This window comes from Chiroxiphia lanceolata, chromosome 19, assembly GCF_009829145.1.
Source record: "Chiroxiphia lanceolata isolate bChiLan1 chromosome 19, bChiLan1.pri, whole genome shotgun sequence".
Classification (NCBI taxonomy): Eukaryota; Metazoa; Chordata; class Aves; order Passeriformes; family Pipridae; genus Chiroxiphia; species Chiroxiphia lanceolata.
In genome coordinates this window covers 9317463-9332837 of record NC_045655.1, presented here as the reverse complement: position 1 = coordinate 9332837, position 15375 = coordinate 9317463, and the positions used below count along the sequence as shown (strand labels likewise).

At 38.7% G+C, this 15375-nt stretch overlaps 1 protein-coding gene across 5 annotated transcripts in view; it reads right to left on the bottom strand.

The window, feature by feature from the left end:
• Window positions 1–15375, bottom strand: part of HELZ (helicase with zinc finger) — an 85530-nt gene that overhangs the window by 47531 nt on the left and 22624 nt on the right. For all 5 annotated transcript variants that reach the window (XM_032706539.1, XM_032706542.1, XM_032706543.1 and 2 more), the window contains 7 exons: window positions 13994–14050; window positions 13068–13116; window positions 12589–12664; window positions 9364–9562; window positions 8278–8385; window positions 7685–7982; window positions 4164–4431 (listed from right to left, as the gene is read on the bottom strand). In XM_032706539.1, coding sequence (XP_032562430.1) covers window positions 4164–4431; window positions 7685–7982; window positions 8278–8385; window positions 9364–9562; window positions 12589–12664; window positions 13068–13116; window positions 13994–14050 — 1055 coding nt within the window. The remainder of the gene's footprint in view (window positions 1–4163; window positions 4432–7684; window positions 7983–8277; window positions 8386–9363; window positions 9563–12588; window positions 12665–13067; window positions 13117–13993; window positions 14051–15375) is intronic.

The window sequence follows — 15375 nt, the reverse complement described above, 5'->3', positions numbered from 1 at the left end:
AAATGATATAATTTTATTTGAGATGAGGGAATGGCATCTCAGGCTCAGCCCTATAAACCATCTATCCACAGAATTCCTATTGGCAGCAGGTTCTCCTGTAATCAGAGATGTAAGAAATTCATCCTTTGCAGTTGCCATGTTCTAGAAACCACATGCACAACACGTTAAACTGACTTATTAGAACACTTTCTTGACCTCTCACCAATACACAGAAATCTCTTCCTAGGGTGTTGGGTTTTTTAAAACAGATTGCTTCAACCTGGTTTTAAAAAGAACAAAAGGGGGGAAAAAAAGTCTGACACAGTAACAACATTCAGTTGTTTTCTCACCAGCAGCTTTTTCCTAAATTTGCAACAAATTACAGACAAAAAGTAAAATCCAGAGGTTTTCACAAATGAAATAAGCCTCTTGGAAAAATACCTCATTTTTTATGGCACTTTTCATACTCATACTTGTTTTATTTCATCTGTTCTTCTTATAATTTCTATTTTAACCTAATAAGCTGGTAATTCATCACCTAAGCCCTGTAGTATCAATAATCATAAGCCTGTAACCATAAAATCCAACATTTTAGCTTGCTGGGTAATTAAACATCCACCAAACCAATCAAATATATTTTTTTCCATATCTGGCACATCGTGAATCCTGCACAAAAGCTGCAAGTTTGCCCCCGTGTGGTAACAGCTGCTCCTTTACGTAATATGGGCATTAAGTCAGATCCACGTTTCCCAGTCCTCCACTCCCCAAAAACAAGAGATGTTTTCTTACCTAACAGGGATTTGTTTGGTTCATCAGTGAGCACAAATGTTACTGCACAAGTGACAGTGAAAGCAATCACTCAAAGGCAGGTACTTCAGGGAGCACACAAGAATTAAGTGTAATCTTTCCAATTTCCACATGTACCAATAAAAAAACCCCAAACAAAAAACAAGCTTTCTTCTATACAAGTGCTGCACTATTCCAAAGGAGCTATCAGCAAGTTAGCAACCTCTGCAACAGCTCATATCTCATTCAGATAACTGTTAAAATACCGTATAAAACATTTAACCGAGCTACAAGAGCTGAGAATTCTTACCGAGATACAATCATTTGCTATTGTGAATTTATTTTGTTAAAACTTCCCCCAAGTTCATCCCTGTGCTGCTGAATATGCATGAGCTCAAATTCAGATTGATAACAACGTGCTGGAAAACAGCATTACTGCATTTCTGAGTCGAGGTACAGGTTAGTGTTTTCATAAATGACTGAACAGAGCCTGCTGTGCTAAAGGGAATCTAAAGTTTAGAGATAATCAAGCAATTTCCATTGAGTAAGCTGACACCTTCTGGCAAACTGCTAAACTGCAAAATTCTCTAAGGATTTGATTTTAAAAAAAAATCTGAAGTTGTTTCTTTCATCCATTTCTCACCCTTGCTTTGCAGGCTTAGGTAAAATAAGATTTCAGTCAGGCTGATACAAATTGAACAAACAGAAACTTCCATTTCCTCCTAAGCACTGCAAATCCCAGCCTACCTGCAGTGCTAATGAAACCAGCTACAAGAATGCCTGTTGTTCATATTTAAACCCACAGAAATTAAAGAAAGACTTCATAAATCATTAATCATCCAGTACCAATGCAAACAATAAATTTCCCAAAGGCAAATAAACCCGTTCTGAGCGAAGCCCCAGGTAGCACTTTGTTAAAAGCACATTCAGCACATTTGCTGTGAGTTCAGACAGGGTGTGCAGAGGGAAACCTGCCTATGATCAATGGAAGACACAGTAATGACAAAAGCAAATTTATTTTCCATCAGAGCCGGTATTTTATGTTTCACTGCCTTGAGGATAAAGCTGCTCTGCAGTTCTGGTAGCACAGGAGGAGTCGTGTGTCACCTCACACACTCTTTAATGTTCACACAAGGAAATGCACAGTAAGTTCTAGTCACTCCAACCATTACATATGGCTTTTCTTTTTCAATGAGCAAGAGAGAAAGGAACAGTTTTAAAACCATCAACAGGTGTATGTAGGGCAACACTTTCCAAAATCAAACTACTCTCAAGATCAGAACATTGCTGTGCTTTTCCTCATCCAGTGTGTTTGCACTTGAAATTAAATAGCGACTCCCTCATTGCCCTATTTTGTGATGTGCTCATGTGGAGTAACTTTTATAAAAGCCTCTTGAAATATTACAATAAACATGATTTAAAAGTGAAGCTCTCTGAGTCTACACAGAGTGTACTCCCTTGTAACTGAGCTCAAGATATTTTAGAGCCAGACACCTTCATGCAACACTCTCCAGTAGTTCCACTGAGGTGATTCCACATAAAGCTGAAAAAGTGCTTTCCTAGAAAGTGAGAAATCATCAACAGTCTCAAAACCCAAGGATACACTCCTTGAACTGCAGACACTCGTGTTACTCCAGAGTTGTCTTAAGAGACCATGTTGACAACTCTGCTACTTTGCCAGTTCACAAACCATTAGAGTGCAACAGCTCATCAACGCTGTCACTCACAGCACCACTCCAGAGGTATTAAAACCCACTTGCACTTGTATTTCTCGGCCCATTTCTAGGCTTGCAACCCTGACACTTCACTGGAGAATACCCAGCGTGTGATCTCAGCCACAGAGGAGTGGAAATGTGTGCTGGTTTGAGCCTTGCTGCAATAAAGTGGGTCAGCTACAAGATCAAAAGAATGTTTCTGACATCAACACTCTCAAAACAGAAGATTTCAAGAACATTATTAACACTTACTTATAACTTAGCAAGCAATAACTTACTGCTGCACCAAACAGTCCAAAGGGGAAGCATTACATACAGGATACACTTATTTTTCTTTCATGTCTCCAGGCTTGATGCTCTTTGGTTTCCTATGAGGCAGGAGAGTGCAACTCTCCATGTGAAAATTCACTCAGCCAAAATACTGTTTATGTTTTGATCATATTTACTTTAAATCCACTTTTTTGTTTTTCCAAAAAGCCTTAGGAAAGTCAACTTGTTTATAAATATGTATGATGGAGAGTATTTCTGCATGCTGAGGAGTGTTCAAGCCTGACTCCTCCACGTGTTAGACTCCAGCTCAAGAGCAGAGGGCAGCAGTGATAAAAGATATGAAGAAAAACAGTTCAAATACTGCCCTTCAGCTGAGATTAAAAAAAGAAATTGCATCAATTTTCTGCTTTAAAAGCATTAGAAATACAACTACTCATAGTATTTTCTTTCTAAGTTCTACAGGGGTGATTCAGCTCTGTAGCTCCAGGAGTGGTTCTTCATCTTAAAAAAGACATTCCTGATTTGGAACTTTCTGTAGTTGACAGAACTAAATTTGCTATAAAATTAGGCTAAAGGGGAGTTACATCTTTTTAACTTTCCATTCTGAGTAGTGCAACTACCACATGAATGCAGGAAAAATTTTTAACCTATTAAACTACATTTAAAAAAAAGGCCCCATGAGGGGGGGAATACATGGGAATTTCACATCTTCTTGCAGCTACTCCAGTTGGATAATTTGTACATAACACCTAAAGACAGAACAAACCAAACAATGTGTACTATACGTCTTTTGTTAGGAACTTCTATTCAGAAGCTGGGTTTCAGCCTATTTAGAGAATAAATATAATGAAATCAGCTGCCACATCATTGCAGATCAGAGTTTGATCCACCCACAATTCAACCCTTTATAAAAGATTTTATATATTTCTTTGCCATAACCTACTTTCACACAGGAACAAAAATATAACTATTATTCATATATTTTATTCCTTTGCTCTAACCTACTTCCACACAGGAACAAAAATATAACTATTATTCATATATTTTATTCCTTTGCTCTAACCTACTTCCACACAGGAACAAAAATATAACTATTATTACTGTATTTTTGTATAGACAAAAAACCAAAAATAATTATTATGCAGACACCAACAAAACCATGTAAAACAGCTGTTTAGTGCTTCAACTGTAAGCACAGACTTATATTTAGTGTTTGTTTTTAATGAATTAGCAGCAAGTTATATTTGTTAAGTGCTAGTGACACCTTTACCAAACATTACTGTTCCCGGGCTCATTCAGATTCATTTCAAAAGAAACAGGAAGACTTAGTATCTCAAAGAAGCATGTAGGTTTAATGAAAAAAAGTTGCCACCTTCATTTTAGTAGGAATATTTTTATAAAGGAATCACTTACTTGCTGACTTCCTTATACTGTGCTATCTCCTCAATATAAAGGAGGTCGTGCAGCCGTGACTGATAGTTGGTCTTGGTCAGTGATTTGTCCAGGACAGATTGTGTAAAGAGCTGGTCAGCAGACAGAGGGATTTGGTATCTGGTCAGAAGGCTCTTCTCCAATTCAGTAGTTTCATTGGGCTCAAACTCTACAATAGTCTTGGACGTGGAATCCCAACGCTTGGCTGTGGTGAGGAGCTGTTGCCGGGCGTGCATCAGGTATTCAAGATCTGGGGGTAGATACAGAACAGGGAAGGGAAGTAAATACAAACCCCAGGTGGTTTGGTTTTATTTCAAAAAAAAACCAAACCAAACCAACCCAACAAAACCCACTAAACCCAATCTCATTAGAGATAATGAACTAAACACAGGTAAGAGTCCCCTCTGCCCACAACAGCTTGAGCAAGTTCACTGCCAGTACTTACCATCCCTACTTTTCAGGTGAGCACAGAGAGCAACCAGGCTCTCAAACAGTACCAGAAAATAAAGTATTCTATAGACAGCAAATAAAATTAATAAAGACAAGCAAGGAAAGCACTTTTATTTTAATAACCACAAGCAACTTCGAAGGACTTGGCATCGCAATGCACTTTCAAAGCCTGACTGCAACATCATTTCAAAAGCATACAGCAGTGAAGAATCCTACAATACATATTATAAAATTTAGAAGGTCATAAAAACAAGTTGATAAACCAGCTGGTAAGAAATTCGCAACATTGAAAGCTTTTTTAAAAATTCTACAGTCCCCTAATATGTTCATTGTGCAAACAGTTGCACTACACAGCTAAAGCTATTTTGCTAGGCAAAACTTGGGGAATATGACCTAAAATGATATAAAATTAGAAAATCAAAGGGAAATTAATTTTTCAGTATACCCTCATTTCAGAGACCACATATCATAAATGAGAAACAAAAGACCAAGTACTTGTCTACAGCCACCCAAAATATATCCATTAACACCACAAAACCACTATGACAACAGTGAATCACTTCACAGAATTGCAGTTAAAATTGCAGAGCTGAAAATATTTGGCATTTATAGTCAAGCTATGGTATCTTAATGTATTATCTCTGAGTAAGATTTAAGATAGGTATCCAGGATATCACACCAACGCTGAAAAATGCACAAAAAACACATTCTCAAATTCAAATTAAATACTTAACATCATCTTGACTGTCTTTATATTCTAAATAAGAAAAAAAACCCAGCATTTTAGCAAAAGGAATCTCAGTTCAGCTTGCCTGACTACAGGAACATGGCTTATCTTACTAGTTAATGTCATGTGTTCACTAAGAAGTCACATTTAAATATATCCCTCAAGCCTGAACCGTATCAGGAGCTACAGTTGTAGGGCAAGAAAAAGCCTGTGTTTGTGTGGTTTCTGTGTTTGAAATCACAGCTCCATAAATGAAGCTTTCTCTGGTACAAACCACACCTCAGATCCCAAAAGCTCAGTAACGATGCTGGGATTTAGTCCTTGTTTCCTGGAATGACAGCCATTGAATTCCCAGCACTGGAGAGGCTTTCCCTGGAAGCCTCATATAAACTGTCCCTGGCACAGACTGTGCACACAGTGACCCTCTCCTGAAGAGCAGATTGTACACACTCAATGCAAAACTTCCTTCAGTTCCCTTTTTTCCATCATAAATAAAGATTTCAAAACACAGAATGGAAACTCCTCCATTAAAATATTTTAATGTTGACCTTTCATTCCTGCCCAGACATCCAGGCAGGGCCCTGAATTACATGCAAATGTAGAGACCTCGGGTATCTTTCTGTTAGAAAAGCATTTCCACCAGATCTTAATTCATGTATGGCAAAAGCAAAAGAAACCATGGGATTGGACACACATCCAAAACAGTTATCCCTTTGCTTTGCCTATTACACACTCCTTAGATGACGGAGCAAAAAGCCCAGGATTCTGTCCTTAAACACCTTAACACTTGTCATTTGAAATAAATATTAGCAATGACCTGCTTGCAGCCTTCAGCATCCCTCTGCACACAGACAAGCAGTCTGGGAAAGGAAATATCAGTAACTGATGCTGGAGACACTTCATCCATCACCTTCCCATGGAATTCAATTGGCTGTTCCTGGGGTCACTGTGGTCAGGAGTTGGTTTAAAACAACAAGGCCCCAGACCACAGATTGGTTTGACAGTAACTCTGACTTTGCAAATAAGTCATGGTTTGTTCCCCTTGATCTTCAACAGCTTTACAATGAAAGGACTGTCCTCCAGCAGCTCAGTGTCCTGGGAAGCCTGTCAGCTGGGATTACCCACATGCTACGTGGAGATCGTGGAACAGCTCCCGAAAACACCACGGCCTTGCTGCTCCTGAGCTGCTTCTCCTTGGCAGAGCAACATTCTCTGCTTCAAGAGACATCACAACGTGCCCAGTCTGCTGCTCCTGGCTGCAAGGACCTGGGTCATCTGCAAACATCCCTTCCTGCTCTTTGGCATTTGCTATTTACAGTTTCCTTCTGTTAATGCTGCAAATGTTAATCTGCTATACGAAAATAAAGGCCAGGAATAGAAAACTGCTGTCTTCTCAGTTTCATCTTTTTCCCTTCTTTCTCCCTTCTCCTCTTCTTTCTGCTTAAATGCCAGTGCTACAATTCTGCTTCTTTGGTGTTTGTATTTCTCAAATTTTCACTAGACATCACCATCCTGTATCCCACCCCCTGGCCTGCTGCCAAGTGACACAGTGACCTATATTTAGCTCTCCTAAACCATAAATCAAAGTGCTGCCTTCTTTTTTGCACCTCTTCACACATCTTTCAATTTTTCTGACATTTTTCTCAAACTGGAGTTATTTCAGGTTGGAACTGAGAGACACAGATCACTTTAATAAACAGAATACAACCCTAAAAGTAACTTGTAGCTTTTTTTTTTACTTGAAAACACAAATATAGCTACACCTCCTTTACATCTTTCAAAATTCGTGTCAACAGCAAATTATTGAGTTGCAAGCCTACACTTGGCCTCTTGCCTTTGACAATCCTTGTCAGACATTGCAAGGGAAGAAAAAAATACAAATCAACTTCTCAGATAGTCAGTTTTATTTACTGGATTAAGTACCAGGTGTATTCTTAAACAGAAACATTTCATTTCTCTACTGACCTTTTCCTAGTGTTTAATGCTTTCATCAACTGAAGAATGATTATAAAAACAAACATGTTTTATAGAGGCAGAACTGCCAGTGCTGTCTTTGAACACACCAAACCAGAAATTCCCAGCATTTTGATAATATTTATCATATCCTGACACAGAGTAAGTCATATTCCAATTATCTGCCTTATTTAGACCCTCTGAAGCTTTTGCCCAGTCTTTATATTCCTATATACGATTAACATAACATACAGTACAAGGCATTCATGAGCTGTTAACACAGATGCTGCTCTGCCCAGAAATGTGGAAAGGAAAGAGATGGCATGAAACATTTCCACTATTCAAAAAAAGCCAAAAAGTTTTGCTACCTTACCTTCAGTTGAAGCAGCATCAATCATCACTCGTTGCATGAGCACCGGTTCTAACCCGAAGTCAAACACCACAGTTTGGCGAAAAGTTCCAAAGATTTCTGTGTTGAAGGCTATACTGACTTTGTATATGTAATGATCTATTCCATTCTGGACCATCTTTCCTCCTATCCATTCCTGACAGTTTTCTGGAACTTCTTGTGAGACCTGGGTCGTGCTGTCTCCAGCAGATATTGCAACGATACTGAAGTGTGGCCGATGGGCATCATAAAGCAAGGCCACTCGATAGAGCATTCTTGCAGGCTAGAAAAGAAATGCAGGGGTTGAAATGCTGAAATTATTTCAGGAATATCTTCCTTTGCAATCAAATAAAGAGAGCTTATAAGAACTTTCAACTTTTGAGGGCAGCTACAGGTCCTGCCTGATTTCCAGAAATACATAATCACCAGAGCTGCTGGGAAAAGAGAGAGAGAGAGGGGGGATGGTGCTGGGAAGTTTCTCTATTTTAAGAATGATGCAATTGAAATCTTAATTGCAAAAGGTTGTGAGTTGCATTCTAGTCATTACTGACTTAATTTCAGAAGATAAGTAGTCCTACCTTACATGTGAGAGCAAATGTCCATGTCTGATGAGACTTTTTGGTGGTGACAGTTACCGACAGCTCGGGGTTATGCTCTACTCTCACTCCTTCTACACATTCACTAAGCTAGATTAAAAGAAAAAGAAGATAACATTAAAGTTCTACAGGCAGCATCAAAATACAAACATTCAGGAAAAGGTAGTGACTTTTCACAGAAAGTAGAAAGAATTAGATTGTGCAGGATTGCTGCAAATCCTGTGCAGGAATTACTGTAAATATGTGCTAATTCAGAGACAAGCAAGGCAAATTTACTACATCATACTGTGTCAGTGAAGAATGTAACCACCTAAGGACAATTAACTGCAAGACTTTTTCAATACCCAACTTAATTGTAAATGTTTAAAGTAGAACAAGACTTCATTTGGAAAGAAGGATCTGTGATACAATGAGGTCCAGAAGAACCCAGATCTCACTGACATCACTGAGCCACCAGGAAGTAGAATCAGGTTTTCTACTCATCAATGCTTTTTGCAGAAAATCCACTTTTCCCAGATTCTGATCAACAACAGATGGATTGAAAACTCCTTGGGATCAGTGGTAAGCAGAGCTGGTTGAATGCCATAAAAAACATCCTTTGGAATTCCAAAGGGCTGCTAAGTTTGATCATATCCATATCCCACACTCCTTGGTATTCAAAGTCTTTTGAACATTTGGGGGATTGGCTGGTCTGCATCCAAGTGCCTGCAGCTGCAGGCAAAGAAAAGGAGCCGTGCACAAGCAAGAACATTCTCCTCTGAGTCGTGAAAGCTTCACCATTCCCTGTCCTCCAGTTTAAAAAGTCCTGCCACATCGCCAAGGAACAGGAACAATACCTGGCACTTGGCTGGAATAGTGAATAGTGGATATGCAAAATGAACCCACAAATCAGTCTAAGTCTCTGGGATCTCTGCAAGAAGACACAGGGCAGGATGGAAAGGGCAGCAAATCGCTTGGACAATTCCTCGGTGAGGAGCGATTCGAGCAGCTCTGATCACAAGGACCAAACCCAGGTTCAGCTGTCAGCTTTAAACCCAAGCACAGAGGGAAGGGGGGTGTTTTCCTCACCACTTTCTCAGGGGATAATGAATTCATCCACTTCTCAATCAAGGTTTCCATGTAACTGCCCGAGCACTGTTTGTTTTCCTTCTGCTGCTTTAACCTGATCAAGCGGGAGGCGTAGCGCTTCTGCCACTCTGTCAGCTCTTCCTGGGAATGTGCTGAAGTACACTGGGCACCATACCTGCAGATCCCTTGCTCTAAAAATCTACAGAGAACAGGAAAAAAACCATTATGCCCCGAAGTTTTTTGGTCCCCAACTGAAAAAAAAGAAATTTATCAAAATTTATCGAAATCTAACTTGTAAAGTCAGAGGAATATTCTTTAAGTCTCCCTCATAGAACTAAAGGCAGTTTAGTCCCTCATAGAACTAAAGGCAGTTTAGTCCATATGAACTAAAATATACGTAGAATTTTGTAAGAGAGGCAGCAGCTTCTCTTACTGCAAAGCCCAGAAAAGTGTATCAAATTTCTTAGAAATGTAAGGGGACAGAAGTCTTAAGAAATTTCCAGCCTTAAAGGAAAAAGAATCAAGTGTTTGTACAGCAATTAGCACAAGGAGATCACAGACCCCCCCTGAAATGATTTGGCACTGTATTAATATGCATAAACCCCCAGTTAATCAGGGGCAAAGGAAAATGTAGCATAATTTCTTCCAGTGCTTACATTATTAGCTGATAAAAACTCATTCAGCAGCTTCTCCTGGAGCAACAGTGACATCACATGGTCCTTTCTAATAAATACACCTACACAGAAATCAGCTCTCAAGGAAAAGGTTTAATCCTCTTCTCTGGAAAGGGTGCATCAGTCTAAAAGGATTTTTAACCTTGCAGAATTTGTTAAAGAAACACGTTTTTCATTTAGTGGCATGTGCTGATGCATGAAATTAATGATATTCCAAATGCCTTTGTACAATTTAAGCATTCTTGTTCTCAGAACTTATTGCAACTCTGGACAAATGACTGTATAATTTGGGGGCTACTTTTACAATTTAACTTTGTATTAAAATTATAAACCAAAAGACAGCAGCTGCAACTTTATCATTCTTCAAAACTGAAGCACTTTAAAAACAGGTGGCAAAATGAAATAGGGGTGGAGGGTTTAGGTTCTGAAGGTACTAAGAAACACTTGGGTATACAGAATAAAATCAGGTCAGGAGGTTGTTCTGTTTTGTTTTGCAAAAGGAAACTACAAAAAGTTAATGCAAGCATCACATCTGTTATAAATAAAGCCAGGCAGGATGATTTCTGTGGGGATATTAAGTTAATAGAAACTCTGTAAACATAACTATATTTGAATTTCATATATATATATCTGTGAATACAGTTATATTAAGACCTCTCCCTACAGTGATGAGTTACTGTAAAAAAGAAAGGATGCACCAAGAGTACATTAATAGAGCAAGTCAGGGCCCCACATCACTGATGAAGTCAAAAGGGGACCAGTGACTGAACAACCTTTCCACAGTACAGGGGTTATGCAGTGTAACATGAATTAAAATGTGAACTTTGAGCTAAAAACCAAATAACACCTGACTGTGACACGAAAACCTTGCAGCACAAGTACCTGGATATCCAGGCCACACTTGTATCATTGGTTATAATTTGATTTAGCACTCATTTTTTCTTTATGAGATCTATTTAAAGGTTTGCATGCCCAAATTGTAAATAAAATAAGTGTGATACATAACACCATGTTACTAAATGCCTTCTTGAGGTATGTTTCCTAATATATTTTAAATTCAAATATTTTTCTTGGCAGTCCATTTCGATACTTTTACTGTAAATTTTCTAATTCACCATCACATTAGAATGCTACAGTACAATTATGATTTTCATGGTCCAAATAGAATGCAAGTACAAAAAACTGCTGACCTATTCTTATTAGTTACATAGCAGATTTAAAATCAATTGGGTTTCCTTTTCTTTATTTAACAGGAAAGCATATTACTTTAAAATTTGTCATCATTATACAAGTTTTCCAAGTTCTCATTGTTCATATTTTTAACAGACACCTTTTTTTTTCTCTCATTTTTACTGTCTTATTTAATATCTCCTGCAATTCCATAGCTTCATTATCTGGAATAAATATGCTGCACTCCTACTGCTTTATGGCACACAGGGGAAAAATAAACCAGAGCTTCAAAAATTCATATTCAGCACCTGGAACTGCCTCCTCAGAAGGAACTAAAATCTTTAGTCCACGATCAGAATGATCCTGTTCATAGGGATTTGCTGAGTAAGGCACATCCTGCTCACTGTAAGGGTTAATTAACAGTGTGCAGAAAGCTCATTACAGCTTTAGTGGAAAAAGGTTTCAGAGCAATGGCTGGAAACACGGTAAAGCTGCTACTCAACAGAAGATCACCACAAAAATTGCAAATATCTGCTTTTTTAAAATTTGCTGAATGAGCACTGGACATGATAAGAGTCAACAAGAGTTGCCAAGATTCAGCATCTCTAGAAAATCTTGCCAAAAGCAGCTCCAATTCAGCGATTCAGTCTTGTCATTTAAAAAGCAGGTCAGTCCCGCTCGTGTTTGGAAAATAATTTATTTGCATTAGTTACATAAATGGCAGAATCAAGTGCATAATGATGGTTCTTCTCCACATATATTAATACAGTTTTATGTAAGCAATGACAATTAACAACACAAACTACAGGCAATATTGACCAGAGAGGACAAGGAGAAACTCCAATATAAGCCAATCAATCTTCTCTGTGTATTTGAGTTTATGCAAAAGGGAAATAATGAGATCTGAGGAAAATTCTCTTTTTTTTTTTTTATGTGAAGTAAAAGGCCATTTATCAACAAAGCCCATTTAACTGAAGGCAGCAGCCTGGCCACTGCCAAAGCACATCTCACTCCAGCCTGCTTACACTGCTGTCTGGGGAACTTCTCACACCTCAGAGATCATCCAAATTAGAAAAGGGAAGAAAGACAGCTGCTGACCTATCACTAGCAAAAAGGTCCTCAAACCACTGTATTATGAAAACTGAATAAACTGAAGTGCTTCTGGATAAACTGAAGTGCTTCTGGATAAACTGAAGTGCTTCTGGATAAACTGAAGTGCTTCTGGATAAACTGACCCTTCCAAAACTCTGTGAACGGATCGACTCCAGTTCTAACAAGTACCTTCATTTGCCTGACCTCTTAACCATTCTGTCAGCAGCTAAATAAAAGCAGCAGCATTATGACTGCCCTGGAGAATGTTGGTATAAAGCAAAGACTTTACCTTTTACACAGGGTATATTCCTCACTGCTGGTGACGCCCCGGGGAGGAGGGCGGAACTGCCAACCATCCCGGGACCCTGCGGGAGGAGAACGGGGTTACTTCTCTAATTCCCAAGTATTTCTCAGTCAGAGAATAACAGGGAACTGCACCTCTAAACACCAACCCAAAGTGCATCTGAACACAAGCAAAATTATCCCAGTGCAAATTAATTTATAATCCCCAATGAACTCATTCAGAGCAGGTTTCGAACAGCACAGAACGGAGCCGGCTCTGCTACAGCACTGATCAATAAATAAACTTCTGCCTCCAAATTCAATGCTGACATAATTCTACTGAGATAATTCTACTTCAGCCCCTGGGGCTCATCACAGTTGTCAATCCCTTTTTTTTTTTGCTTTTTGCCTGCTATGCAGCACTGAGCATTCAGCAGCATCCGAGTCTTCCCACCCCAAAACGAAGGAGCTGTAAAGCTGAGTTACCTTCTTCTAAATCTTCTACATGATATCCTGATGGGACTTTACCAGCTGCCTACAATTAGAGAAAAAAAAAGCCCCCAGTTATGAAGGAACACAAAAAACAATTCCATCGACAAGAACTGCTGTCAAAATGGGGTTTAGAGCAACCAATAGAGAAATATCAATCAATCAGAAGTCTGAAAGCACTTCCAGTCACAAACCGGAGTCCACGTTAACCCAACAGCTGGACTGCAGCCCCTGATAACAGGAATTCTGATGATAACAGGAATTCTGATGATAACAGGAATTCTGATGATAACAGGAATTCTGATGATAACAGGAATTCTCACAGGAACACCGAGTCCACTCATTGTTAGAGGAAAATTTTAGAGATTTTTTTACAAGACCAAATTCCACCCTGTGATCAATTTAATGGGGACTGCAGGGAGTTTTTAAAAGGCCAAAAGTCTGAACTGCATTGATAGGTCTTTCAGACTTGAATCTGCAATAAAAATAATGCCCAAATCAATGACAAAGTTAAAAAAAAAAGGGGGGCAATTTCAAATTTGACCTCTTGTAAAAAAAAAGAAAGGTAATCATGTGGTTAAACCGTTTCTTAAGTCATGTTTATTACTTCACAATAGTTTCCGACAGAGAAAAATAGAATAAATAAATAAATAATGCAGATCTAAATGCTTTAAATTCTTGCTACTTCGAGAGAGTCAACAACCTATTAGCATCATTCTCTATTTTCTCACACATCCTGCAAGACTGTGATGAAAAAAGCTCCTGAAGAGATGGGTGGGTAAGGACTGACAGAGCAGTGGAAACAAGAATGTTTGAACCAGTGTGTTCCCAGTGAGCCCAGACCTCCTGGGACACATGGGAACCAGCCTTTCAGCTGGCTCAGGTACTGCTCATTATCTCCCCAATAATATGCTCATTATTACCTCTGTTTCAGCAAGAAGTGTTTTCAGTCGTGTCAGATCTTTAGTTACCATCCCGTTCTGGGGGGAGAAAGAGCATTAATTTATTAATTAATTCATCACTGATAACGTATTCCATAAAATCTTCACGTGCATTAAACCACGGAAGCCAAGTTCACTTTTCCCCACAACACCAGGAGAAGGGGAAGGAGGAAAACTGAGTTTGACTTGCAACACCAATTTTAAAAGACATATTACGTAACACTGAGCAAACATTACAGTGAAAAAGGGAATTCTTAAGTGGCCAAAATCAGCACTAGACCTACAGCAAGTATCAATACAGGACAATGCAGGAAAGCACCACATTTAGAACAACTTTTGGGAAAAAAATAAACACTGTGGTTACTAAAATACTTCAGGATCTAAAGAATTAATATGACAATCCTTCACTGCTGTTGCAGTGATGGAATCATGTCTTAAGGATTCATGTCTTCAGATTTCAAGGATTTACTTCACAGATTACTAACTTCTACAGTTCCATAACTCTTCCTGCTCTGATGCAGACTGTAATTTTTGGAGTTTTCACTAAAAAGCAAAGATAAGCCATTAACTAACTGCACAGTCAAGTACATCTGAAGTAAAAATCTTTCAGAATTGAATTTATCTGAAATACACAGCTAAGTGCAACAATTTCACACTCATGGAAGTCAAAACTTTGATTAAAGGAACCCAGACCTGTGGGGTTTATTTCAATAACCTCTTGCAGAAATTTAATTAAGTGCTACTACATTTATTAGACTTCTCCAAGTTTTGACTGTGCTACTGAGCAGCAGAAATTACTCCTTGCTGAAAATTTCCACACTTAACAATTCTCACACTCAGGCTTTTTTTCAAAATGATTTTTCACTTCTCCAGCAGAAAGCTGAAAATTGAACCTGTTGAGCTTAGATGTATTAGAGCATAAAAATGTTACCAAGAATCATTCTCTTGAGTCACTGGAGAGGGCACTGGATGGATTCCAACTCTTCTATAAACTGATTCCAAAACTTAGTTTCATTTCTTCTCTCAGACAATGGCACAACTCAGTAAATCAGTTGCTGACTTTAATATTCCTACCAAAAACAACTGTGTCTAACAACCTAAAGCTTGTAAAAACCTCTCAAACTCTGCTTTGGGATGACACTCTGGAATCCTATACAAAGCTACCTTTATTTGCACAACAACAGCTCCAAACAAGGGCACTGTACATTCCCTGCAATAAGGCTATTTTACTAATTTTTCCTGAAGGCAAGTTTCCTTCAACCTCACTAGGAATTTTTCAATGAAGCATTTTTTTCATTGGAAAACACCAGCTAAACAAGGAAAAAACCCTTTTCTTTATGTAAAAACAGCCAGTGGCCAGAGGG